The sequence below is a fragment of the Fistularia commersonii genome, chromosome 20, assembly GCF_037954325.1.
Source record: "Fistularia commersonii isolate RoL2024-O1a breed Wild chromosome 20, RoL_Fcom_v1.0, whole genome shotgun sequence".
Classification (NCBI taxonomy): Eukaryota; Metazoa; Chordata; class Actinopteri; order Syngnathiformes; family Fistulariidae; genus Fistularia; species Fistularia commersonii.
In genome coordinates this window covers 15,587,657-15,612,823 of record NC_141303.1, presented here as the reverse complement: position 1 = coordinate 15,612,823, position 25,167 = coordinate 15,587,657, and the positions used below count along the sequence as shown (strand labels likewise).

The following is a 25,167-nucleotide window of genomic DNA, read 5'->3' as shown; positions in this document are numbered from 1 at the left end:
AGCTAAAGTATGAAAATTTAGTGGTATATGGTATATATAATATATAAGTGCTTGAAGTGTTTTAAAATTTTAATAGTGACATCCACAGAGACAGCAGTACGGTCTCAGCCGCATAGCATAGCAGCACAGTTAGCAGAATCATTGTGCAATCCATAGTGGGCTCCGCTGGTTGCCGTGTCACCGCACGTCTCTTCTTCATATTTAAATGCTAAATGTGATTTTCTTTTGGCGATTTTTGAATAAAAAAAACTGAAATGGTGAAGATAGGTGGAAAATAACTTTATTTTACAAATCACTGAATAAATGTAACCATTTAATGAATTTTTTCATTTTACATCGTTTTCTTTCCGTGATGCAAAGTGAGGCCTGGCCTCACCTGCCTCTCCGTCACTGATAGGAATTGACTTGGAGCGCATGATGTGACTGATGCATTGCTGAACCGGTTCATTCACGCTTCTTTTAAACTGAAAATTCCACCGGAAAACAGCCGGAACGTATTCTCGCAGTTGCCCAATCAGGGAGCAGTGGGGGCGGGTGAAGGGGAACGACAACAAACCGGTTTGACAGCAGCAATGAACCCTGGGAAATGTAATTCCACTGGCGTCCCAACTCGGAGTTGAGGGATCTGGGTTCCCACATACTCCCGCGTGAGGGGGGCGTGTTTTCGTGTTTTTTTCTCTCTTTTTCTTTCGCTCTACCCTCCCTGACACACACACACGCACACACACATGTAAGCCTAACATGGACCCTTCTAGCCGGGCCGTTGTTGTGATAGCGTTGCCGCTACTCTGCTTGTGCCGGGCGATCCTCTCCACCGAGTACTTCTCCACTCTCACCCTGTTCAACAACGAGCTCCACAAGCAGGGATGCAGTTCGCTCTCCGAGTGGGAAGAATACGCGGCAGACTGCGGTAAAGCCATTTATTTATTTATTTACTTAAAACAAGAAAAACAACCCGCTGGTACTTCGCCACGTCCTCCCGAACGCACCAGCTACCGTGTGTGTGTGTGTGTGTGTGTGTGTGTGTGTGTGTGTGTGCGTGTGTGTGCGTGCATGTGTGCTTGCGCGCGCGTGTTTTCGCTAAACCTGTAAGCTAACCTCCCATGCTAACAGCGGCCCCCGCTAGCTGAAGAGCTTCACCCGAGATGTGAACCATTTCCCCACTGAGTGATCCTTAAAAAAGAAGAGAAAGAAAGTTAGCCACTGAATTAAACAGTTTTTGGATGAGGAAAAAAATAAAAATAATTGACGCTTATTTTCATTCTGTCGTTGAAAAGGAAGTTGCTCGATTAGATTTGATTCAATTTCATTGTCATTGCACTGTTAGAGGGGAAGAAAATACAGTTTAGCGTCTACTGAGAAGTGCAAAAAAAGCAACAGGCACAGATATAGAAAAGACTTTCACAGTATGAAATGGTATATTATGTCAGTTCACAAGGGATGTGGAGCTTATGTGGAGCTGTCAACAAATACACATGGATATGTGCAATAAATGTAGACAATAGACAGGAAGTATGGACATGAATTACTTGGAGAAATGTAGACATGTACAGATGAAAAGTTATGCAATGCAAAAATACATTTGGAATTGCCGTTAAATAGTACATGTACAAATGTACACAGTAGCTGCCCAGGCTTACTAGTAAACTAGTGAAGTGTTAGTCCAGTACAGCACAAGCACCAGGATTGGATGCTTCAGATTGAAAATTGTTTTCTCTGCAGGAAATGCTTTGGGGTTTCCATGGCAGATTTGTATTTATAATATAGACAGTTATTTGCCTCATTGAACCCACAGCACATGTTCGTAGCTCATGCATCCAATGTGATGCAATGATTCTCTGCTTTTTGATCGAGCAAAATTTTGGCTCATGTTTCCTGTCGGGCTTCCATCAGGCTCTGCTGTCCTTTCCCCGCAGACACACAAATTATTTTATACTTGCTTGCAGAGTTTATTTTATTTTATTTTATTTTATTTTATTTTATTTTGTCTCTGTGGACGTCGGATCTGATTTAACACTCTTATTTCGATACAGAGGGAGACTCGAATGGATCGTTGTGAACATGTGTTACATGATAGTGACCCGCGATATCTTCAGCATTGTGTTCTGGTGAAAATACTGGAAGGTCCATGCTGGTTGGAACATTATGTTTTTCACTGCAGTAAAAGGGCTGGATTCTGCTGCAGGTACTGGTCATCTGCATAATCAGAATAATTCATGTCAAGATAAAACCAGCCTTTGTTCACCTTCTCCCAGCTTTCACTAAATATCACAATGTGACATCATCCAATGGAAGTGTGATTCACGTTTATTTTAGCAGTGATTTTGATTGCAAAGTGGAATTTGTGAAAACAAGTGTCATCTATTTAGCCGTATTGACTGACCCTATATAATGGAGTCATGTTTTAAATCAGTTGTGCAGTCTGAACTGGTTGTTGCAGTGTTCTACATGGAATCCATGTTTTTTTAGATAATTTATTTTTATTTATTTTAAATAAGATTTGAGGTTGAAAGGAGGAAACAGTGAATGAAAACAGCAAGTCCATATTGAAATTTGTTGTATTCCCCTTATTATTGGAAGTCAACAATGGAAATAAAAACCACTGCTTTGCCGTCAACGCTCAGTCATTTGCAGAGCAGCGGAGCGTTGAGAATGAATTATGTGATTGAATGGAAGACAAGCAGGTTTGATGAGGTGAAGATACTTGATGTGAGACTGATGCCGGTCTGATAAATACCATCACTGCATTTGTGTTTCAGAGTCATCCATTCTGCACCTGGATGACCCAGACTGTGAGGAGGGAAGCAACCCAGCCTGCGAGTCCATCTTCTCGCTTAATGCAGAAAAGATCCTTGTGAGCACATACACACACACACACACACACACACACACACACACACTGATCAGATCTGTTTTCTTTATAGGGGATAAAAACAACCCTCCTGCATCCCTTGTCAGGCCAAAAAGCTCAACCTCCGGCTTCCTCTTGTTTATGTATTTATTATAATTTTGTGAACCTTTCCGTGAAAGCTTCAATGTATTTAGACTGATACCCAGTGATATTTGTGATGCTTTTGCTTAATTTACACCGCAAAAGCGGCATGGAGGAGCTGCAGCTGCAGGACCAGGAAAGCATGTATGACCTGTACTTTCATGCAAATGGTAGACGTTTTTTTAAGCAAATAACCGATGCACAGAGCGTGGTGCAGTCCTCTACTCGCCCTAGTCAAGTATAGAATATTTGACACACAGCCGGGAATTGTGAATCCAATTCCAGTCAAACTTTCCAATGAAGGGTTTTAAGTTGTCAGAGTTGGTAGTTTTGTGGCCATAGTGAGGACTAGTGATGGCTTCAACTGGTTTTCGATGAAGAAAAGGAACCCTATCCCCAGTCACCTGAGCTGTTCGGGAGTCAGTGAATAAAATGTGTCCATTCTGGCTTTGTTGCTAATCTACCTTTATCCAGTCATGCAGGAGTTGTTTCCTGCTGCCGTCCTTCCAGTGACGAGACTCTGTATCAACTGACTGTGACAAACAATCACTGTTTCTTCTGGCAATTTAAGTGCGGCAGCGAGCACTGATTCTTCACCACTGCTTTTATGAACAGTGTTTGAAATGCTCTTCCAGCATTTTACAATTGATCAATATTGTTCACCACCTCATTGCTGTACAGCCGAAAGAAATTATGAAGACAGAGATGAGAGTTGGGACATCGGTTGAAGTGGGCTTCTAATAATAGGAATAGTGGGATGGAGAAATCTCCTTGTTATTTCTCTTCATTGTTACAGCGTTTGGTCAACATTTTCCCTGCTCATCCGCCATCTGCTTCACGCTCCTCACTCTTTTTTGTGTTTAGCGTCTTGTATTTGGTGGTCTGCATTTTCCCGTTCGATATTTTCCTCTCCTTTCTGTTTCAACCCGCGACGTAACCGCCAAGATTGCTGATTTCCATGGTCTATGTCGCGAATGCAGGGCCGGCCCGTAGTTTTGCAGGGTCTCTTTTTTTCCAGTCGGGATGAATGAAAGTGTTTTCGCATCACTTTGCTTTGTCCTCAGCAAAGCTAGACTTTATCAGAGAGTTTATGGAATTGCAATCAGCTTGGGCCTATTGCTTTTATTCTATTTCTGCACACACTTTTGCACCAGTGCCCTGCAACATGAAGGCCCGGCCCGAGGGCCCGGCTGATGAAAACAACATTGTGGAAGGCGTTCTCTTCACAAGCAGGGACCTAATATGAATAATAATATTGAACCTAATAATAATTTTTTTTTTTTTTTTTTTTTTTTTTTTTACTTGTGAAGCGTCTTTGAGTGTCATGAAAAGCACTATAAAAATCCCATGTATTATTATTATTATTATTATTAATAGAAGTTCTTTATGTTGCCGTTCAAACACCTGCCCTGGGGTACATTAGTGCTTGTCCTCTTGTTGAATTCCCCAACAGAATCAAGCCAAGTTATTTATTGAGCAGAAGAAAATCCCCTTCCCGGTAGATAACCACAACACAAACGAAGAACTGGGTAAGTCGCCCTTGCGCTCTCATCAAAAGTCCGAATTGGGAAGGGGGAAGTGTTTCTCCTACACTCATTCTTTTCACCCTTCTCTCTGTCATTACAGCCATCGGCTACGTTCTGATAGGCAACGGCCTTTATGACGAGGCCATAAAGCACTTTTCCCTCTTACTACAGGTGTGTGTGTGTGCGTGTGCGTGTGCGTGTGTGTGTGCACTTTTTTGTTTTGTGTCCGACTGCTATTCATGAACCTGCAGCAGTGACATGCAGAGCGGCAGATATTCCCTAGTCATTTGGGAATGTTGCACCTTCATTTGTCTGGATTCAACTAGAATGGGAATCATGGGACACAAAGTGTTTGTCGTGTGTGTGTGTGTGTGTGTGTGTGATACAGGGTGATCCAGAGCTGGTCAGTGCCATCTATGGGAGGGGGATAGCCTACGGGAAGAAGAGTCTCCAGGTGAGTTTCAGAATCACCGCAGTTATGACATTGATAGTCAGGCACATTTATGTCCTTTACATTCCAACGGTGTTTGGAGAGTCTTTTTAGAAAAAGAAAATCGGAAGTCATGAATGGACTATTCCAATGTTGATTGAATAATCCGAAGAAATCCTAAATACATCCGTCACCCTGAGAAGGCTGGTAATAAAAAAGACCTGCTAACTCACCTGGAGCTCAGATGTATTTGAAAATCAAATTTTCTTGTTTTTTTTAATTTTTTTGCAACTGGTGAGTTACGATGTCACATTAGCCGTGATCTGAGTTTCCAGGTGGCACCGAGTAACCACTGCGGCTGTCCCACCTCTGTGTCAGGACATAAAGAATGCTGACCTGGCTCTGTACGAGCTGAACCGAGTCATCACTCTGGAACCCAGCTGGCCCGAGGTCTACGAGCAGAGAGCCGAGGTGAGGAACCCAGCGATCCATTCATGGCCATGGCAACGTGAAGGGTATTTTCAGAAGGGGCCCGGCATGTCAGCCAGCTTTTGGAAAAGGTTCATGCCATTTAGTTGATTGGATTTCCCTATTTGGAACATTGGGTCCCTGTCGTTTCTGGAGGTCGGTACTGTTTTTTTATCGGCGGCATTCCACCTTTGTTATTTGGTGAGGTGCTTGACTTCATCTGCTGAGTGGATCAGTCTCCTCGATTGGATGTGATGAACTCAGAACTGGAAAAGTAGTCGTTCCGTCCCACTGGGTTCCTGAGACACACGACTAGAGAAGAAGAGGCCCGCTTGCTTAGATGTGAAAGCTGCTGTCAGTAGGAATTCACTCCAACACAGAACGACACATCCATCACACACACCAGAGGTAAAGACACACGAGGTTCACTGCGTGGTCACCTGGAAAATTTTTGGTTTCGACGTATGTAAGTGAAAAGTAAGGATTTTAAGATAAGATACTCTACATTGATCCCTCTTTGTAAGAGTCTAATCAAAATTTTGAAGGGGAAAAAAATCAGGATTCCTAAGATTGAAGGTCAGAGTTTTTAAGGACACATAGATGCAAAGTTTTGTTACTACCATAATTTCTGGACTATTGAGCGCATCTGAATATAAGCCACTCTGGCTAAAAACAACTAAATAAATGTATGTGTACATATAAAGCCCGCACTTATGTATAAGCAGCGGCTGTCCACATTGTAATATGATACATTTACACAGAAAGATCTTTTTTAACTTAATACATACTGGTAACATCCACAAATATTTACTGGAAATGCTGTTTTCTGAACAGTGCCTGTCACACGGCTGATGAAAAAGATGAATAATAAAGAACACAAAGAAAAGTCCATCCATCCATCCATTTTCTACTCTCACTTTGTCACACTCCAGCTGATCGCTATCTTGGTCTTCCTCCTGCCTGCCAAAACCTTTTAAGTCGTCTTCTTCGGTTTCGGAATTGAACAACTTCAGAATTTCACCATCATTTCATTGGTCCAATAATTTTTTTGGCAGCATGAAGCTCGTTAGCCAAAAAAAATCCATAAATTAGCTGCATCATTGTTCAAGCCGCCGTGTTCAAAGCGTGTGAAGAAAGAAGCGGCTTATTATCTGGCAATTTATAAAAAGGTATAAAGCTAGACCTTTACTGGAGATTTAGCGATCCAACGTGTTTTTCCCCAGATGCTCCTCAGCCTCTTCTCCCCACACCTCCATCTCCAGGGTCCCTCTAACTTGTTTTTGCTGCTGTCAGAAGGGTATCTCCTAGCACCAGTCATCCGTCCTTACACACCACCTTGAGGTTTGCTCTCTTTGCCCTGCTTGTGTCATCTTGTTAATTCAATGCTGAAAACAAACAACAAGGGCCCTCCATTAATGAGCATTGTCACCCTGCCATCTATTTGTCACCACTTCACAGTTTACCCTCTCAGGCACTCCCCCTGGGATGAATCAAGCCTCATCTACTCTCAGCATCCTTGAGGACAAAGCACACAGAGGGCGAGGCTGCAGCTCAAACACACTGGTCGCTTTTAAATATAGACACCCACTTTATAAATTCACTGCATTTGCAATTCATGAGTAAAATGAGTTGCAGGAGTTGCAGCTTTGTGAAGATTTGTATTAGATGTTTCCAGAGAGGTTGTTATTAAACACATATCCAGCATTGCTGCTGTGGATTTGAGGAGAGCCAGGTGGAGAGGAGATCTTGTGGTCTCTCCAACACCCTGAGGTGACTGGAGGAATTCACAACTGTGTTGCATGATGATGAGACGCTCTCTGGCAGACGGACAGGCAACATGTCATGTCTGACATGAGAATAAAGTGATCTAACAGGCGCACTTGTTGCGTCAGAGGCTCGTATCTTGTGCCTTTAATCACGTGCGTTTTCATGTTTTAAAAATGTTCTTAGACTGAAAGTTAGCTTGACTAGATCAGGAGAGATACGGCAATTTATTTTTTTTGAGAACATTTCGGATACAGCTCATTCTTTATCCTTGTGTCCCAATTTAGATTCTGTCTCCATTGGGTCGGATCAGCGAGGCCCTCGGGGATCTGACCAAAGCCATCCAGCTGCAGCCGTCAGCGCGCCTCTACAGACACCGGGGGACGCTCCTCTTCATTTCAGAGGTTTGAAACTTCGATTTTATTCCACGTTCACTTCCACGTGCTGAGACCCTCCTTCCCATTAGGACTATGTGGCGGCAATGGAGGATTTCCAGCAGTCTCTGGAGCTGAAGAGGAACCAGCCCATTGCAATGCTTTACAAGGGCCTCACCTTCTTCCACAGGGGTATGCTGAAGGTATGACCAGCTGACGTTAAATATCCGTTTCTCCGTTAGTGTCATTAGGGATGTTAATGGTCAGTGCGACTCGATGAGAGCTGTATTAAAAATGAGCTTCAACCTGATGAAGAGCTGAATCCGCTACATCCCCTTTCAACTCATTGATTGACAGCAAGCAGACGGGAATTAAGAATAGAATAGAATAGAATAGAATAGAATAGAATAGAATAGAATAGTATAGTCATTTGGCTGACGCTTTTATCCAACGCGACTTACAGTGGAGAATGCGGGGATTTCATACAGGACATCATACATGCGAAGCATGTAGAGCTACACAAATTAAAATGCTGTTCCTCCGCCGCTGAGCGCCCTCTCTTCCTCGCTGGGACTCAGCTAGAAAAAACAGCGGTTTTAAACATCACCAGAGGTCTCACTGAACCGTGACTTGCAGAGGCCAGCGTGCTCTCAAGAAGATGACAGATTTATGGAGAGTTTGGATGTAAATCCGAGAGGAAACATCATCAAAGAAAAACTCTCCTGCCCCCGCTTTGGTATTCTTTAAGATTTCCCCGCATTTCTGTCTTCTCACACACTCTATGGCTTCATCCAGCACCGATCATAAATGTCATCTCACTATCCAACCCAGCTGTTGTCATTCCGAGAAGAGATTGACGTTTCCACCCTATGAAGTGTGACTCAAATATTACGGCTCTTTAATGCTCAAACATCTTGTAATAGTTTGCACACTTTCATGTGTGTGTTTTGTTTACGAGCAGTTGCAGGACACCCCGCTAAAGGGATGTTAACTTTTTATCCCGCAGAGTTCTCTTGTATTCTGACCTTTCAGAAGAAAGACGCGTTACACCGCTCCTCCCAGGCAGCTGATGATGAGGCACTCTGCCCCCTCTGATTTTATTTTGTAAGAAACCACAGCAGGCCTCTGAGCTGGGATGACAAAAGCGTGTCTGGCCTGCTTTTAACGTCTCGCAGATCCGCAGCGGCCTTATCAGATACGATTTAATGCCATGGCTTGAAACAACTGTGCCCTGAGAGGGGCCTTAGAGATGATCTCTAATTCAGCCTCTGTGGAGACAGAATGCTCAGATTCCTGTGTTCCCCCGAAGTCGACATTGGATAATTAGATCGATATTGGATAATTGGATCTAAACGCTTCCTATAGCTTCCAATGAGGGTCTGGATTCTGGTTGAAGGTATTTTTGACCATTCTTCTTTACAAAACATCTCCAGTTCAGTCAGGTTTGATGGTTTCCGAGCATGGACAGCCCGCTTTCAATCACACCACAGATTTTCAATAATATTCAGGTCTGGGGACTGAGATGGCCATTCCAGAACGTTGTACTTGTTCCTCTGCATGAATGCCTTAGTAGAATTCGAGCATTGTTTAGGGTCGTTGTCTTGTTGAAGTATCAAGCCCCGGCGCAACTTCACTTTGTCACTGATTCTTGAACATTGTTCGTAAGTATCTGCTGATACTGACTGGAATCCATGCGACCTTCAACTTTAACAAGGTTGCCAGTCCCTGCACTGGCCACACAGCCCCACAACATGATGGAACCACCACCAAATTTTACTGTGGGTAGCAAGTGTTTTTCTTAGAATGCTGTGTTCTTATTCCGCCATGTAAATAACTCAATTTTAGTTTCATCAGCCCACAGCACCTTATTCCAAAATGAAGCTGGCTTGTCCAAATATGCTTCAAGGAAGAAAAGGCTTCTGCACAAGGACATGCTGTATGGTAGAGTAATATGGCAAAGTGCGCTGAATAGTTGAACAATACACAGTGACATCATCTGCAGCAAGATCATGTTGTAGGTCTTTGGAGCTGGTCTGTCGGTTGAGTTTGACTGTTCTCACCATCCTTTTCCTCTGCTTATCTGAGATTTTTCTTGGCCTGCCACTCCGGGCCTTAACTAGAACTTGCCTGTGGTCTTCCATTTCCTCACTGAGTTTCTCACAGTGGAAACTGGCAACTGAAATCTCTGAGCTAGCTTTTTGTATCCTTCACCTAAACCATGATGTTGAACAATCTTTGTTTTCAGGTCATTTGACAGTTGTTTTGAGGCTCCCATGTTGCCACTCATCAGAGAAGATGCAAAGAGGAGAACAACTTACAACTGGACACATTAAATACCCTTTCTCATGATTGGCTTCACCTGTGTATGTAAGTCAAGGGTCAATGAGCTTACCAAACAAATTTTGTGTTCCAATAATTAGTGCTAAAGGTATTCAAATCAATAAAACAACAAGGGTGCCCAAATTTATGCACCTGCCTACTTTTGTTAAAATAATTATTGCTCACTTTCTGTAAATCCTATAAACTTCATTCCACTTCTCAAATATCACTATGTTTGTCTGCTATCTGATCTATTAAGCTAAAATTGCTGAGACGAACAACCAATGACTTATGAAGGAAAATCTTGAAAATGATCAAGGGTGCCCAAACTTTTTCATACGACTGTATTTAGCAAACTGCAAAGGTAAAAAATAGATTTCATCTGTATTACAGTGCTACCTTGACTTAGGAGCTGAATTTGTTCAGTGCCCGACCTTGTATCTCACTTTGCTGGAATATCAAATCAAATTACCCCATTAAAACAAGTGAAACACCATTAATCTGTTCAAGCCCTCTGGGTTTTAAATAAGAAAAATGCACTTTAGAAATAAAGAATAATGTACAAAAAATAGTAATACATAATAAAAGGGAACGTAAAGAAATACAGTGGTTTACTTTGAAGATGGGATGAAGTTGGTTTCAGCGGAGATTTGGGAAGTTTTTCATTTTGTGATCTTATGTGTAACAAAACTATGTAGCTTCACACTCAAAGCAGCGATGTATTGCTAAATGTAACGTGCACACTTTGCTACACACAATGTCCTACCTCCATTTGTTGACAGCATGAAGACTCTCCTCTTTTTAAAACCATCAAACCATCCTCGACCGACTTTGAATAACTCTTCCAACGCCTGTCTTTTGATGGTCCCGATGTCCGCTGCACCAAATTGCCGTAAATGTCTCCTGCCTTCTCACACTCTGTCGCCGTATCTCCCCAACAACAAGTTCTCCATCTCCTCATGGACGAGTCCACACATCTCGCACGTGGTTTTCTATGATTCTCTCTGGGCTACCTAGAAGCGGGCTGCATGTCTCTCTGTCTTTAAACACCACTTCTTGAACAGTGGCGGCCACGTGGGTGTCAAACGCTCATCCCGCTAACTCCTGACTTAGATCTTGGCTTGAATCACAAAGCAAAAAAATCCACAGAGCGACAGCTCGGATCTTGGAGAACCTCTGAGTCAATCCACTCGGAAGTCAAGGTTTTCACTGCCTGCCTTACTTTCTATCACCAAACTGTTATTCTGTTCAGATTCAGTCTTGCAAATAATTCATTTTTTAGTGTACTTTCAATGCATTTTGGTATTTAAGCTTTCTTATTAATTTTGATGATGTGTCATATCATGTTGTTAGCTCAAATTCCAGAGAGCTGTGTCCTTGCTGTGATGCACTCAGGGAGTTGGACAGAAATGTACATTTGTAATGAAAGAATTCACTGCAGCAAGACTCGCAGAAACTAAGTCTATCATGGTGACTCTGGTGGAAGACATTTGGAGCTTGACCCTTTTTCTGCTAATTCCGGATGCTGTGTAAACACTGGTTTTATACAAATAACAGGACACATTCTTGAACGACTGGCAGAAATGCGGACTGAGTTAGTCAAAATCTGCCTGCGTTTTCCAGCTAACTGTAATTTCTTTGTTAAACAAACTTTTCTTTCCCTTCCAGGAAGCCATTGAAACATTTAAAGAGGCACTGAAGTTAAAATCTGACTTTATAGATGCGTTTAAGAGCCTGGGCCAGGCCTACAGGTACAGCAGCTATCAAGTTAACCATCCATTCCTCTGTTTGACATCTTTCATCCAACACACTGGCCGTCGTCGTTATCTCACGTATGTTCTGTATCCCTCTCCCTCTCCCCCAGGGAGCTGGGGGATTTCGAGTCTGCGATGGAGAGCTTTCAGAAAGCCCTCATACTGAACCAGAACCACATCCAGTCGCTGCAGCTACGTGGCATGATGCTGTACCACCACGGCTCCCTGCAAGAGGCCATCGGCAACTTCAGGGTAGACCTTTCCTCTCCATTCGCTGCCGTCCCGCCGCCTGCACGCACTGCTCGGTTGTCACCTAACGAGCACTCTTCTGACCTGCAGAGGTGTCTGCTACTGGAGCCGTACAACGAAGTGTGTCAGTACATGAAGGGGTTAAGTCACGTGGCCATGGGGCAGTTCTACGAAGGCATCAAGGCGCAGACTAAAGTCATGCTGAACGACCCTCTACTGGGGCAAAAAGCCAGCTCTGAATACCTCAAAGTGAAATACCTCAGAGGTACACACACACACACACACATACATACTTGTTCAATGTGCCATGCTGAAATTCAAGCCAATCACAATCTGTCACAGAATCTGAACCTGCAGGTGTAACCTTCCCCTCCTGTTACATTGTTGGGTTTTAAAGAATCGCCACTGCGGTTTCTTCATTGTGATTTCCTCCTCCCATTCGCCACTGTCATATGACCCCAGACAGAATGCCTGCTTTGCCCCATATCATCAAAGGGCAAAGGGCAAAGGGCGGTAAGATTTTTTTTTTTTTTTTTAAAGACGAGATGCCACTGAGTCTGCAGGGGAGGAAGTGATAACAGCGGCAAAGCCAAGTGGAAAAGACACAAGTGTTCCTGCATTTCCTGTTTCCACTGATTTACTGGCGCAACACTTTATGAGCCTCTCTGACAGGATGTATCACCAAACCTCCTCTTTCAGGGCGGGTTTGATTTTACTTCATGAATTAGTTAGAATGTCTCTTCTTACAACATCTCTTTTGTAAAATGTGCAAATATCATTGTTCAGCATCACTACATTAATTTCCAGACTATTGAGAGCACCTGAATATAAGCCCTACCGGTTAAAAAAAAACGAAATAAATATATGTATACATATATAGGCCACAAGGTCGATATATGTATAAGCTGCTTGTCCATAAGCTGCAGGTGTCTACATTGTAACATGAGATATTTACACAGAAACCTTTTTTTTAACTTCTAATTAAATACATACCAGTAACATCCATAAATATGTACTGGGAATCATTTTTTCTGAAGAGAGCCTGTAACACAACTGATGAAAAAGATGAATAATAAATAACACAAGGAACAGTCCATCCATTTATTTTCTTTCCCTGCTTTGTCCTACTCCAGCTGATGGCTAACTTGGTCTTCCTCCTGCGCACTAAAACCATTAAAGTCATCGTCTTCGGTGTTGAAATTGAATGGCCTTAGAATTTCATGGTCATTTCAACTGTCTGATGTGACGAGGCTAAATGTTTTTGCAACGTGAAGCGCGTTAGCCCCCAAAAAATCCATAATTTAGCTGCATCATTGTTAAAGCCGCAGTGTTCAAAGGGTGTGGAGAAAGTAGCGGCTTCTTCTTCTCCTTTTGGCTTTTCCCGTCAGGGTTCGCCACAGCGAATCGACCTTCTTCATCTAACCCTATAATTATTGTATCCTGTTCTCTCACACCCAACTACCTTCATATCCTCTCACTACGTCCATAAATCTCTGGAAATCCTCTGTATATGACCAAGCCATCTCAGTCTGGCTTCTCTGACCTTCTCTCCAATGGACTCGTTTATATGTACACATATATTTATTTGGTTATTTTTATCCGATGTGGCTTATACTCAGGTGCGCTCAATAGTCCAGGAATAACAGTAATTAAATATTACTAAAACATAATTCCTTTCTAGATAAAACACACAAATACAGCCAGAACTGTCTTTTACACCTTTCCTTTCATTCTGGCCGATAATCTTCTATCGCATTATACCCCTGACACTTTTCTCCACCCACTCCAACCAGCTTGAACCAATCTCTTAACCTCTATTACACACTCTCCGCTGCTCTGGACTGTTGACCCCAAGTGCCTGAAATCCTCCAACTTCTTGATCTCCGCTTCCTGTAACCTCACCATTCCACCCGGGTTCCTCTCATTCACACACATACTGTATACTCTGTCTTGCTGTGACTAACCCTCATTCCTCTCCTTTCCAACGCATACCTCCACCTTCCTAGATTTTCCTCAATATGTTCTCTGCTCTCACTACAGATCACAATATCATCTACAAACATCATGGTCCAAGGAGATTCCTGTCTAACCTCATCTGTCAGCCTGTCCATCACCACTGCAAACAAGAAGGGGCTCAGAGCTGATCCCTGATGGAGTCCCACCTCCACCTTGAACTTCTCTGTTACCCTTACAGCACACCGCACCACTGTCTCACAGCTAGAATACATGTCCTGCACGAGTCAAACATACTTTTCTGCAACTCCAGATTTCTTCATACAATACCAGAGCTCCTCTCTTTGCACCCTTTCAAATGCTTTTTCTAGGTCTACTAAAACACTCTGCAGTTCCCTCTGGCCTTCTCTGTACTTTTCTATTAGCATTCTCAAAGCAAACACTGCATCTGTAGTACATTTTCTATTCATGAAGCCACACTGCTGTTCACAAATGCTGACTTCTGCTCCCAGTCTAGTTTCCACTACTCTTTACCATAACCTCATTGTATTGCTCATGAACTTTATCCCTCTGTAGTTGCCACAATTCTGCACATCCCCCTTATTCTCAAAATGGGCACCATCACACTTTGTCTCCATTCTTCAGACATCTCACTCTCTAAGATCCTGTTGAATAATCTAGTCAGAAACTCTACTGCTGCCTCTCCTAGACACTGCCATACCTCCACAAGTACATCATCAGGACCAACTGCCTTTCCACTCTTCATCCTCTTCAATGCCTTCCTCACTTCATGTTTACTAATCTCTGCTACTTTGTGGTCTACAAACTCTTCTACCCTTGCCTCTCTTTGATTTTTCACATTCATCAGCTCTTCAAAGTAGTCTTTCCATAGTCCCATCACTCCTCTAGTATCTGTCAATACATTTCCCTCGCTATCTGTAATCACACAGACCTGTTGTACATCCTTTCCATCTTTATCTCTCTGTTTTGATAATGTGGAAAGATCATTCTCTCCTTCCTTACTGTCCAACTGAGCATACAGGCCATCATACATCCTTTGTTTTGTCTTTACCTTACGCTGTATCTCCCTGTACTCCTGTCTTTTCTCTTCAGTCCTCTCAGTATCCCATTTCTTCTTTGCTAACCGATTTCTCTGTATATACTCCTGCACTTCCTCATCCCACCACCAAGTCTCCTTATCTACTTTCCCTCAAGATGATACACCACGTACTCTTCCTACGTGTCTCCCTGGTAACATTAGCTGTAGCTGTCCAATCATCTGGAAGCTCTCCCTGACCACCCAGACCCTTTCTCGACTACTTCCTGAAAACCATACAACACACCTCCCTTTTCAGCTTCCACCACGTTGTCCTCTGCTCTGCCTTTGTCCTCTTGATCTTCCTTGTCACCAGGGTCATCCTACAAACCAGCATGCTATGCTGTCTGGCTACACTCTCATCTACAACTACTTTGCAGTTACTGATCTCTTTCATGTTACCTCCTCTAAAGTTAGTCGACAGAAGTAGCCTACCTGCATGCTACTACCTCCTCTCTTATAAGTTACCCTATGTTCCTTTCTTCTCTGGAAAAAAGTGTTCACTACAGCCATTTCCATCCTTTTTGCAAAGTCTACCACCACATGCCCCTCTTTGTTTCTAACCCTGTATACCAAATCTGCCCATCACTTCTTCATCCCCTTAATTGTCTTCACCAGCATGCCCATTGAAGTCTGCACCAATTACCACTCTCTCATCTCTTGGGATGTCCGTATCACTTTGTTCAACTCATTCCAAAACTTCTCCTTCACCTCAAACTCACGTCCCATCTGTGGGGCATAGCCACTTACAACATTGAGCATCACACCATCAATTTCCATTTTTAGACTCCTAAGTCTATCTGACATTCTTTTCACCTCCAGAACATTCCCAACAAACTCTTTCTTCAAGATAACCCCTTCTCCATTTCTCTTCCTGTTAGTACCATGATAGTACAACCTAAGCCTGCTCCTGACTTTCTAGCCTTACTACCTTTCCACCTGTCTGTGTGTCTCCTGGACACACCTTACTTCTCTGGATGATGTCAACCAACTCTACCTTTTCCTGTCATAATCCCAATATTCTAAATCCCAATTTTCAATCCAAGACTCTTGTTTTACACCTTCCTGACACAACCCTCTGGATTTACCGGGGTTGGGACCTGCTCAGGGAGACACTGGCCTGTGCCCCCCCCCCCGAGGCTGGCTCAGGGAGACACTAGCCTGTGCAGCCCTGAGACTGCATTGGAAAAAGTAGCGGCTTATAGTCCGGAAATTACGGTAATCCTTTTTGTGAGAAATATGATATTCCTCCAAGGGATGTGCATCTTCTTAATTTTATTCCATTCTCTTTAAACTTTGAAATGGCTAAAGATTTATTTGGAACATAGCAAAGCTATCTGCTCTGATTGACACCATCTCCCGCCACGTGCAGAATGTCACTGCAGCACCAAGCAGCTCCTTCAGCAACACACTCCTTTTTAGCCAAAGTGTGTGAAAGAGAGATTTCGCAGGTCCTTCCTTCCAGTTGCTATTGGAATGTTTCACACCCAGCTCTGCTTCCAATAGACCTCATTTTAATCATTTATTCATACATCTACATATCCTCCATACATTCACTCGTGTTCAGTGTCTGCTTCAAGTTTTTCATTTTTTATTTCCTATATTTGACGATATACTACTGTTTTTAACTTTAAACATTTACAGCCTGACCGCACTGTCCAGTTTCTGCTGTGCCAATTGAAAGTGCTTTCTATTCTACTATTCAAATTCTTACTCTTACTCTTACTCTTTCTAATGCCGCGGAGTTCTCGTGTCAACTTTGTGCTCAAACGTCCTCCTCTGTGCTTCGCCCACCAGAGTACTCTCGCTACCTGCACTCACACCTGGACATCCCCGTTGCAGAGTACAATGTGGACCAAGACCTGCCGGGGAACTTTAAGAACCACTGGGCCAAGAACCTTCCCTTCCTTATCGAAGACTACGAGGAGCAGCCAGGGCTGCAGCCGCATATCAAGTCAGTCTGACTGGTCTGTCATGCAGGAGTCATGTCCACGCTATTGATCCAGCAGCCGTTTAAAATTCAATAATAGATCATTTACCGGACCCACTCGGTCTGTCTTAGGCCTTAATAGAATCATGAGACTCATGAGGCTTCCCCCGTATTTGAAGCCTTATCTGCTGCAGTGTGTAACCTTGCATTCTGGCTGTCGGTGAAACACCAGTGGAAGAATCTGAGTCCCTATAAGCAGAAGTGTGTTGTTCCTTCAAGGAAAGAGCTCCGGTGTTGAACAAAGGTCTATTTTTATTGATGCAGACCCAAAGATGCTCCACCCTCATCACTTTCCACGGGACAAAGGACCTCCTGTTCTTTTGATTACTTGCCGCAAGCTTATTTAGTGGATTTAGGCTGTTGTCGGGTAGTGGATGGGTCTATTGAGCAGGATTTAACAGGCAGTACACCCCTGGGCAGAGGCAACGCCCTGGGTCAGATATTTGCTTGTTGACATAAAAGCTTTGCACATTTTTTAAGTGTCTGTAAAGCTAGATAAAGGCCACATGTTCACACGATACACCACTGGCAGGGTGTTCCCACTTCACATCAAACTGCTTTACGTCTTTTGTCTAACTTGTGTCATCGCATTTCCTCGCCAGTGAGACAGTTTTCACAAACTAGCTCGAATCAGCAATCATAAAATAACTTAGCTCTCTGAAAATATTTTGCCACAACAGTGGAGATTCTTGTTGTGACACTGGGACAGCATTTTTTTTTTGTCAAAATCCGTGTGTGGAATGGTTTAGATACAAACCGGTAATGTACAGAACAGACCACAACGGAGAATGTTACATTCTACGTCCTGTTCTACGTCCTGCAGGGACGTGCTGCCACAAAACTTTGATAGCTACAACAGTGATGTTCAGAAGCTGGTCTGCACTGCTGACCACCTTGGAGCACTGATGCAGTACGACACTCCTGGGTTCCTACCTAACAGGAGGATACACAGAGGTATGTCCAGCCAGTGCCGCTGCACTAAATAAAGTGTGAATGACAACTGTCATAGACATTCCTTCTTTTTCAGCCATGGGTTTGGCTTCCTTGGAGGTGATGCAGGCAATGCATCGGACATGGAGCAACTCTAAAGTGCGTGTCAATGGCAAGACCAGACAAATGCAGTGGAGAGACATGTTCGACACAGCTGTGAAATGGAGGAGGTGGGGAATCTTAGGCGCCCGGTGGACTCAAATGCCTACATGTGCGTCTCAAATGAGGGGAACTGAGGTGGCCATTCTCCTTGGGAAATGACTAAATGCCACACTTGGATCGCATGAACTCATTATTACGAATACTTCAAACCCAGAGCTCTTATTGAGCTGTTTCCTATCATGAACCCAGAGGAAGTTGAGTTGAAGCACAGAAAAGTCTCTGGAAAGCACTCAGATGCCTGTGGCCCACTCAGGCTTTGTTTGCGGTATAACAGGAAACGGTTTGGCAGAAATGTTGGAATCTGTTTGCAAAACTGTGATCTGATGGCATGGTGGCGCTGATGGTGCTTTTTGCTCCCAGGATTGCTGATCCGGACCAGCCAGTGTTGTGGCTGGACCAGATGCCGGCCAGGAGTCTGAGCCGAGGCTTCAACAACCACATTAACCTTATCAGGTGACTCGCCTGCACCCGAAGGCAACGATCATGGTCCATTTCACTCCAATATGGATTTGATTGTTTTTCTAAACTTTCATTTGATTCCCACTCTCTTGGTTTTGTTTCTGGAATAATTCATCCACAACACTGGTCGAGGAAATGTCGCTCCACATTAAGTTCTGTTTTTCCATTCTTCCCCCAGGGGACAGATTACCAACATCAGATACCTGGCCTACTTCGATAACATCCTGGACTTCATCAAAGACAGGATACTGGTGTACCATGGGTAGATTACAACCACACTGAATTGTTACATTAGGCATTTGCAAGAGATGTTTCCTTTCTTCATGCGTGAAAGACCACTTTTATAGACATTTAATGGATAAAGAACGAGTCCAAAATGATAAAATCATTTTTTGGCCACCACTCAGTGACCGTTTATGTTCATTAAGTTAAAATACCAAAGTTTGAATCTCCAGATGATTCACTGTTAAATAATGAATCGCAATATCCCTCTCCCCAAAAAGAGCGTTGTGTATGTACGTTAATGTTAAATAACGCAATCAAAATGTGTTTTACCTTGAGACCGAAGACAAAGTGACCACTCAAGGTGGAAGTGACCCTCCTTCTTTCCTCTGCCCTCCCCCAGGGCTTACAATCCTAGGGGGCTGCAAGAAGTCCGCCAGGCTCTGGAAAATGTGAATAAAGTTGAGGATCTTCTTCCTATAATGAAGGTAAAGACGAAGACTGCATGAAAAGAGAAAGCTAAAGCTGTCAATATGGAGGACACTTTGATTCATGAATTAGCCTTTGATTGGACCCTGCACTTGTTCAGCGGTGAAACCCTGTGTGTGTGTGTGTGTGTGTGTGTGTGTGTGTGTGTGTGTGTGTGTGTGTGTGTGTGTGTGTGTGTGTGTGTGTGTGTGTGTGTGTGTGTGTGTGTGTGTGTGTGTGTGTGTGTGTGTCTGAGTTTGTTTGTTTGCTTGTGTGCTTGTTTGTTTGTGTGCTTGTTTGTTTGTTTGTTTCCTGAAGCAGTTTAACAGTAAAACCAGAGATGGGTTCACAGTGAACTCCAAAGTGCCAAGCATTAAAGATTCTGGCAAAGAGTATGACGGCTTCACCATCACCATCACCGGAGACAGGTGGGCCTCGGCTTCCTTCAGAATATTGCCAGATGTTTATTGGCACGTCTTTCAGAATTTGACACGGGTTATCGCCAGATGGTTGTAAAATTACAATTAATTTTTAATGCATTATTCAGTTAAAGACTGTTTTTAGATTGCTCTTCTTCAAGGCTTTGATTGAACGAGCCCTCCTTGCAGACAGGAGCAGATGTGGAGGTTCTTTGAGGAGTGAGGATGATGGAGGGGATCAGGAGGGCCGGCAGGTGTTAGATGTTCTGAAGATGAAAGTCATACTGAAATAGAGATCCTGGGAGGTGGATGCTGAGGTTGGGGGTCTCAAGGAAGACCAGAGAGGAGGTCCATGAATGGAGGGGAGATGTAACGAAATTGAAAGATTAAAATCTGTAAATGTTGAAATTCTTGCTCGAAGTTGTTGGTTATAAACTTCTAGACTGTTATTACAGCTCACCTTCTGCTGAGGAGAACATTGAGAGTGAGGTGATGTGACATTGCTAGTCAAGGCGTGCCTTTGTGTTTCAGGGTGGGGAATATGCTGTTCTCTGTGGAGACCCAGACTACAGAGGAGCGCACCCAGCAGTACCAGTCGGAGATTGAGTCCATCTACAAAGATCTCACAGCCAAAGGAAAGGCACTGATGCTGTCCACTGAGCTGGGGGTAAGGTTCTTCTTCTCCAGGAACATGCAGGTGGAGGTAGAAGGTCCGCAGGAGCAGGACCTTCAAAAACATCAAATGTTCTTTTATACATCATGGTTTTCACTGGAAACCCTATCATGGAGACAATTTTATCTTTAATATGAGATGGTTCAAACACACACACACACACACACACACACACACACACACACACACACAGCCAGAGCCTAACCGGCCCTTTAAGAGTACAAATCTTACCAAGATCTCTGCAGCAGCCTTGGGAGTTTTCCCAGCAGTGTGAAGAAATGTAGAATTAACTCTGGAGATTTCCTTCTAGTCGGTGGTGGCCCAAGCTGGAGGAATTCCATTTTTATTCAACTATCTGGATCCTCGTGAAGGCTCCGACAACTCGCCGATCTTTGCTCTGGGATGAACCCATTCCAGTTGGAGTCTCAAAGGTCGCCCAGAACTTAGCCGAAGAGAGCCTCAGGAAGAGGGCAATATGTGCATGTTAGAGGTTGATTTGCAAAAGCTTGAAGGTTGGCCCGGAGGGGCTGTTGTAATGTTCCCCAGACACATTATTCAGCATGGGTGTCCTGGACATGCTTTCAAACAGCTGGAGGAGGCGAAGACAACACAAGGCGGTGGTCCAGGGCTCCGTCCCTTCTTTGTTTGTGCGGCGGGGCTGCAGATTCTGCCATCGATTCAAACTCCCATTCACACCTGGACCTTCCTAGTAGCCTCTGCACGTTTTGACTTATTATTTTGAGTTTGGCACGCAGCTCTGACCACCCTCTCACTGTTCCAGGACGCAGACGCCGTGTGCAACCTGATCCTGTCCCTGGTCTACTACTTCTGCAACCTGATGCCACTCTCCAGAGGCTCGAGGTAAAATCCCCTCCATCCCCCCGATGTAGGAAGTGCAAGTGTTCGCACTGATAAGAGGATTGGACATAAGCAGTTAGAACTGTAAAAATTTGCCTCATGAGATTTTAGGGTTGATTGACATCACAGGTCAGAAACAGATATCTGATGTCAACCTTTGGACAGGCTGCACACATACACGCACCATGTTGGGCCAGGGCTGTGTGGGAATAGTAAATATTGATAGTTGGGAGAGGCAGAAGCAGACAGAAACCATGGCATCTACCTTTATTATACTATTATTTATATTAACGGATATTCTTGTTTAGAAATGTTCAAATCATTTCTTGATAACTTTTGGCTCAGTGGGTAATTTTGACACTTTCTAAGGCAACTTATCACCAGTACAGTGGAGCCTGACTTCCGAGTTCATCAATGTAGGAGTTTTCCTAGACCTGTGCGATTGCTCTGTCGATGTGTAGCTTTGTGATCCAAGCCCAGATCTAAGTTAGGGGCGAGCAGGATTAGCGTTTGACACTCATGTGGCCGCCCCTGTCTGTGAAGTGGCATGTAAAGACAATTGGACGCACCAAAGCCGCTTGGTAGCCCAGAGAGAATTCTGGAAAAACGTGCATGTCGTGGACTCGTCCGTCAAGAGATAGAACCAGTTGTTGTGACGGTGACGGAGCACATTGTCTGTGAGAAGGCAGGAACATGGACGGAAGAGGCATTCAAAGCTGGTCGAATTTGATGGTTTTAAAGAGGAGCAGCTTCACTTCATCCATAAATGAAGTTTAGACATAAAGTGAACCAAAGTGCGCACGCTAATTTTAGCAACACATCGTAGCATTAAGCTTATAGCCTGTAAGTTAAGGATAGGGCATCAAATGAAAAACTCCTCCAAAATGTTCTCCAACCATCTCCTTCCGTGCCACCATCATCTTCGTCACATCTTCAAGGTACATCCTCTTAATAAAACAACTATATAAATACAAAGATAAATAAAATAAAATAAATATAAAAATAAAAAAGTAAACCACAAACAGGGGCTGGAACGGATTCATAGTGTTTCATATCCGAGCAGATAGAGTTACGAGGTTGGTCACCAAACCAGTTTATCTCCTAAGTCAAGGTATGACAACGGTATGGACATAAACGGAGGAGTGAGCATGTCTAAACCATCTCAATCATCACTTTGTCTCGGTCATACATGTCCTGCACCCCTGTGACAAATTCTTCTTTTCCATTGGTCTTTTCCCTTCAGGAGTCACCACAGCAAATCAACCTTCTCCATCTAAACCTATCTGCTGTATCCTCATCTCTTACGCCAACTCCCTTCATATCCTCTCTCATTACATCCATAAATCTTCTCTTTGGTCTTCCTCCAGACCTCCAGTTCCAGCATCCGTCTACCAATATATTCACTATTCCGCCTCTGAACATGACCCAATCATCTCAGTCTTGCTTCTCTGACCTTCTCTCCAAAACATCTAACATATGCTGTCCCTCTGATGGACTCATTCCTGATCCTATCCATCCTGGGCACTCCCAAAGAGAACCTGAGTATCTTCATCTCTGCAACCTCTCGCTCTGCCTCCTGTCTTTTCATCATTGTCACCGTTTCTAGACCAGAGAAGTATGTTACACTGGTGCAGGGCATGTATGCTAGCTGTGAGACAGTGGTGAGGTGTGCTGTGGCTGAAACAGAGAAGTTCAAGGTGGAGGTGGGACTTCATCAGGGATCAAGTCAAGGCACCACTGTACTTTGAATTTTAAAATGACTGAAATTATATGCTCAAGGTGGTGAAGTACAGTTTCTTCTTTTCATGAGTAGGCTTGTATCGCTAGCAGGGTTCGTGCTGAAGAAACAGCAAAACACATGTTTAGTTTGGTATGTAAATGTAACTGTGTGTGTGTGTGTGTGTGTGTGTGTGTGTGTGTGTGTGTGTGTGTGTGTGTGTCCTCAGCGTGGTGGCTTACTCAGTGGTGATGGGGGCACTGATGGCTAGCGGGAAAGAGGTCATGGGTCGGATCCCCAAGGGAAAGGTACAGTCCTGATTTGTAACTTCTCTTCAGACATTTACTCTGAAAACTGGAAAACAGATTTGAATCTAATATCAGAAAGTAGATTGAACAAAGCTAATCAGAAAAAGAAAACAGAGGAGGTAGTGTGGCTCAAAATAAAAGCTTCTCCCCAGCTGGTGGACTTCGAGGCCATGACCATGCCCAGCCCAGACAGCTTCAGCAAGGCGGCCAAGGCCTGGATGGACCTGAAGAGGTGAGGTCTCGTCCGTCTGCGCCGCCGCCCCGGCCCTCACCGCGTCCCAACTAACTGGCAGCGGTCCCTCTACAGTTTACCCAGCTGGTACCAGAGCCTCCCCTCAGTCGCAGAGGCCTTCCCCTCCACCAGGACTATGATCGAGGTCCTCAACACGGACTCCTCATCACACTGCCCCAAGAAGTCTTAATGCAACGTGTCTGCTATTTATTTTAAGTATTAACAGTTCCCGCGGGCAGGACAAAGGGACGGCCTCCTTCTGCTGATCAATCATTGGTTCTAGATGTTACGGAAGAAATTCGGCTGTGCTGCTCCAGACATTTGAAAAACCGAGATGATGTCCTGTCTTTTTCTTTCTTTTTTTTTTTTTAACAAGCACTTGTGTCTGAATCCTCATTTGAACCTGGGCTCTCCAACGTTCCTTTGCCATCAGAGCTGGGAGAGGTTCTGGGCCTCGTTGCCACCCGGTACCAACTTGGAGATCCAAGATCCGTCTGATCCAAGACCCCCCCCCCATCACCATCTGATCCCACCTGACCAAAAAAAAAAAAAGTGAACACAGAGAATCTCGTTCCTCCAGCTGCTCGGGGAATGTTTAAGCAGAGTTTAAGGTGGGACAGGAGAGCAACGGGTTCCGTCCTCTCTCTCTGCTTCTTCAGCCTCCAGGACATACAAACACCATCTATAAGCTACTTATTGACACTACAGAATAACACTTAATACCTTTTTCAACATATCATCATTGATCCTAATATATATTGTGATGATCAGAATTGATCGGGGGTGGCATGGCTGCGCAGCGGTTAGCACTTCCTCCTTACAGTGAGATGACTCCAAAAACAAGGAGGAGGTTCATTGGAGACACTAAATGTATGTGTGAATGAGAGGGTGAATGGTTGTAGATCCATGTATTTGGCCCTGTGAGTCACCTGTCGTCCAATCACAGGTGGGATAGCCTCTGACCCCCCTTTGACCCCGAATCCAGGATAATCGATAGGTAATGAAGGAATAATTGATTATTATTATGAAATAAGAAGGGTCATTATGTAAAGACTTTCCAAAATGGCTGTATTCATTCACCCATGTGCAATAGCAGATCCTTGAACATCTCAGACACACATTGTCGCTTCCAAAAAGACAATTGAACCACAGCTCAGACCTCAGCATCCTTTTCCCCAGACCTTCACCCTCCCTTCCTCTGCACACGTACAACATGGCCTACTGAGGAGATTTCAGGGGCGTGATTTCATAAAATATGCAACGATGCAAAGCACAAACTATGTTTCCCGTAATTCCCGTTAATAGCTCTGGAAGGATTACGATGCTGCGAGGGAGGTTTTGTACTAAAGGCATGATGTTTACGTGGGGATGTTTAAGCGAGAAGTAGAAGACCTCCGTCGTGGTCCGTGTTTCCGAGCCATCCACAGATTCACCACACACTTTAGTCTTTTGAACAAATTTCTCTCATTTTAATTAATTTCACGTGTGGCTTTTGAGAGAAGGTCCATGCGGCAGATCACATTCACCTTCCACATCTGGAGATTGAGTTCCTTGATGGTTTGCCGTCATTTTCGATCATGCCGTTCAGCCACGGTTCAGTTTTTGCATCTGAGTGTCAGCAGCAGAGAACAGCACAACTTCTTTCCAAGACTTACACTTGAAAAGGTTTTTTTTTTTACTTACAGAAACAATCAACGTCCAGTAGTCAATAAACAGGTCAACAATTCATGTTCTGGTGTTCAGT

General features: G+C 43.9%; 1 protein-coding gene across 2 annotated transcripts; it reads left to right on the top strand.

The window, feature by feature from the left end:
- Positions 1-573: 573 nt before the first annotated feature.
- ttc13 (tetratricopeptide repeat domain 13) lies at positions 574-25,148 on the top strand. 2 transcript variants are annotated; one of them, XM_086167363.1, is made up of 23 exons: positions 574-910; positions 2,760-2,854; positions 4,446-4,521; positions 4,619-4,689; positions 4,907-4,972; positions 5,327-5,419; positions 7,468-7,584; positions 7,647-7,757; positions 11,542-11,624; positions 11,738-11,879; positions 11,967-12,141; positions 16,723-16,879; positions 17,739-17,869; positions 17,943-18,075; positions 18,428-18,520; positions 18,705-18,788; positions 19,152-19,236; positions 19,538-19,644; positions 20,167-20,302; positions 21,090-21,169; positions 23,113-23,191; positions 23,344-23,423; positions 23,499-25,148. In XM_086167363.1, exons 1-23 carry the CDS (start codon positions 742-744, stop codon positions 23,611-23,613), a joined length of 2,478 nt encoding a protein of 825 aa, XP_086023489.1. In that variant the 5' UTR covers positions 574-741; the 3' UTR covers positions 23,614-25,148. The 2 variants fall into 2 exon arrangements, with proteins under 2 accessions (XP_086023489.1, XP_086023488.1); XM_086167362.1 differs by having other exon boundaries at positions 19,535-19,644.
- Positions 25,149-25,167: the final 19 nt, after the last annotated feature.

Excerpts from the sequence above, each read along its gene's own strand:
- ttc13 (XM_086167362.1), top strand. The coding sequence starts at position 742 with ATGGACCCTTCTAGCCGGGCCGTTGTTGTGATAGCGTTGCCGCTACTC. Across the intron at positions 911-2,759 it reads AGAATACGCGGCAGACTGCG|AGTCATCCATTCTGCACCTG; the intron begins GTAAAGCCATTT and ends TTTGTGTTTCAG. Across the intron at positions 18,789-19,151 it reads AGGATACTGGTGTACCATGG|GGCTTACAATCCTAGGGGGC; the intron begins GTAGATTACAAC and ends GCCCTCCCCCAG.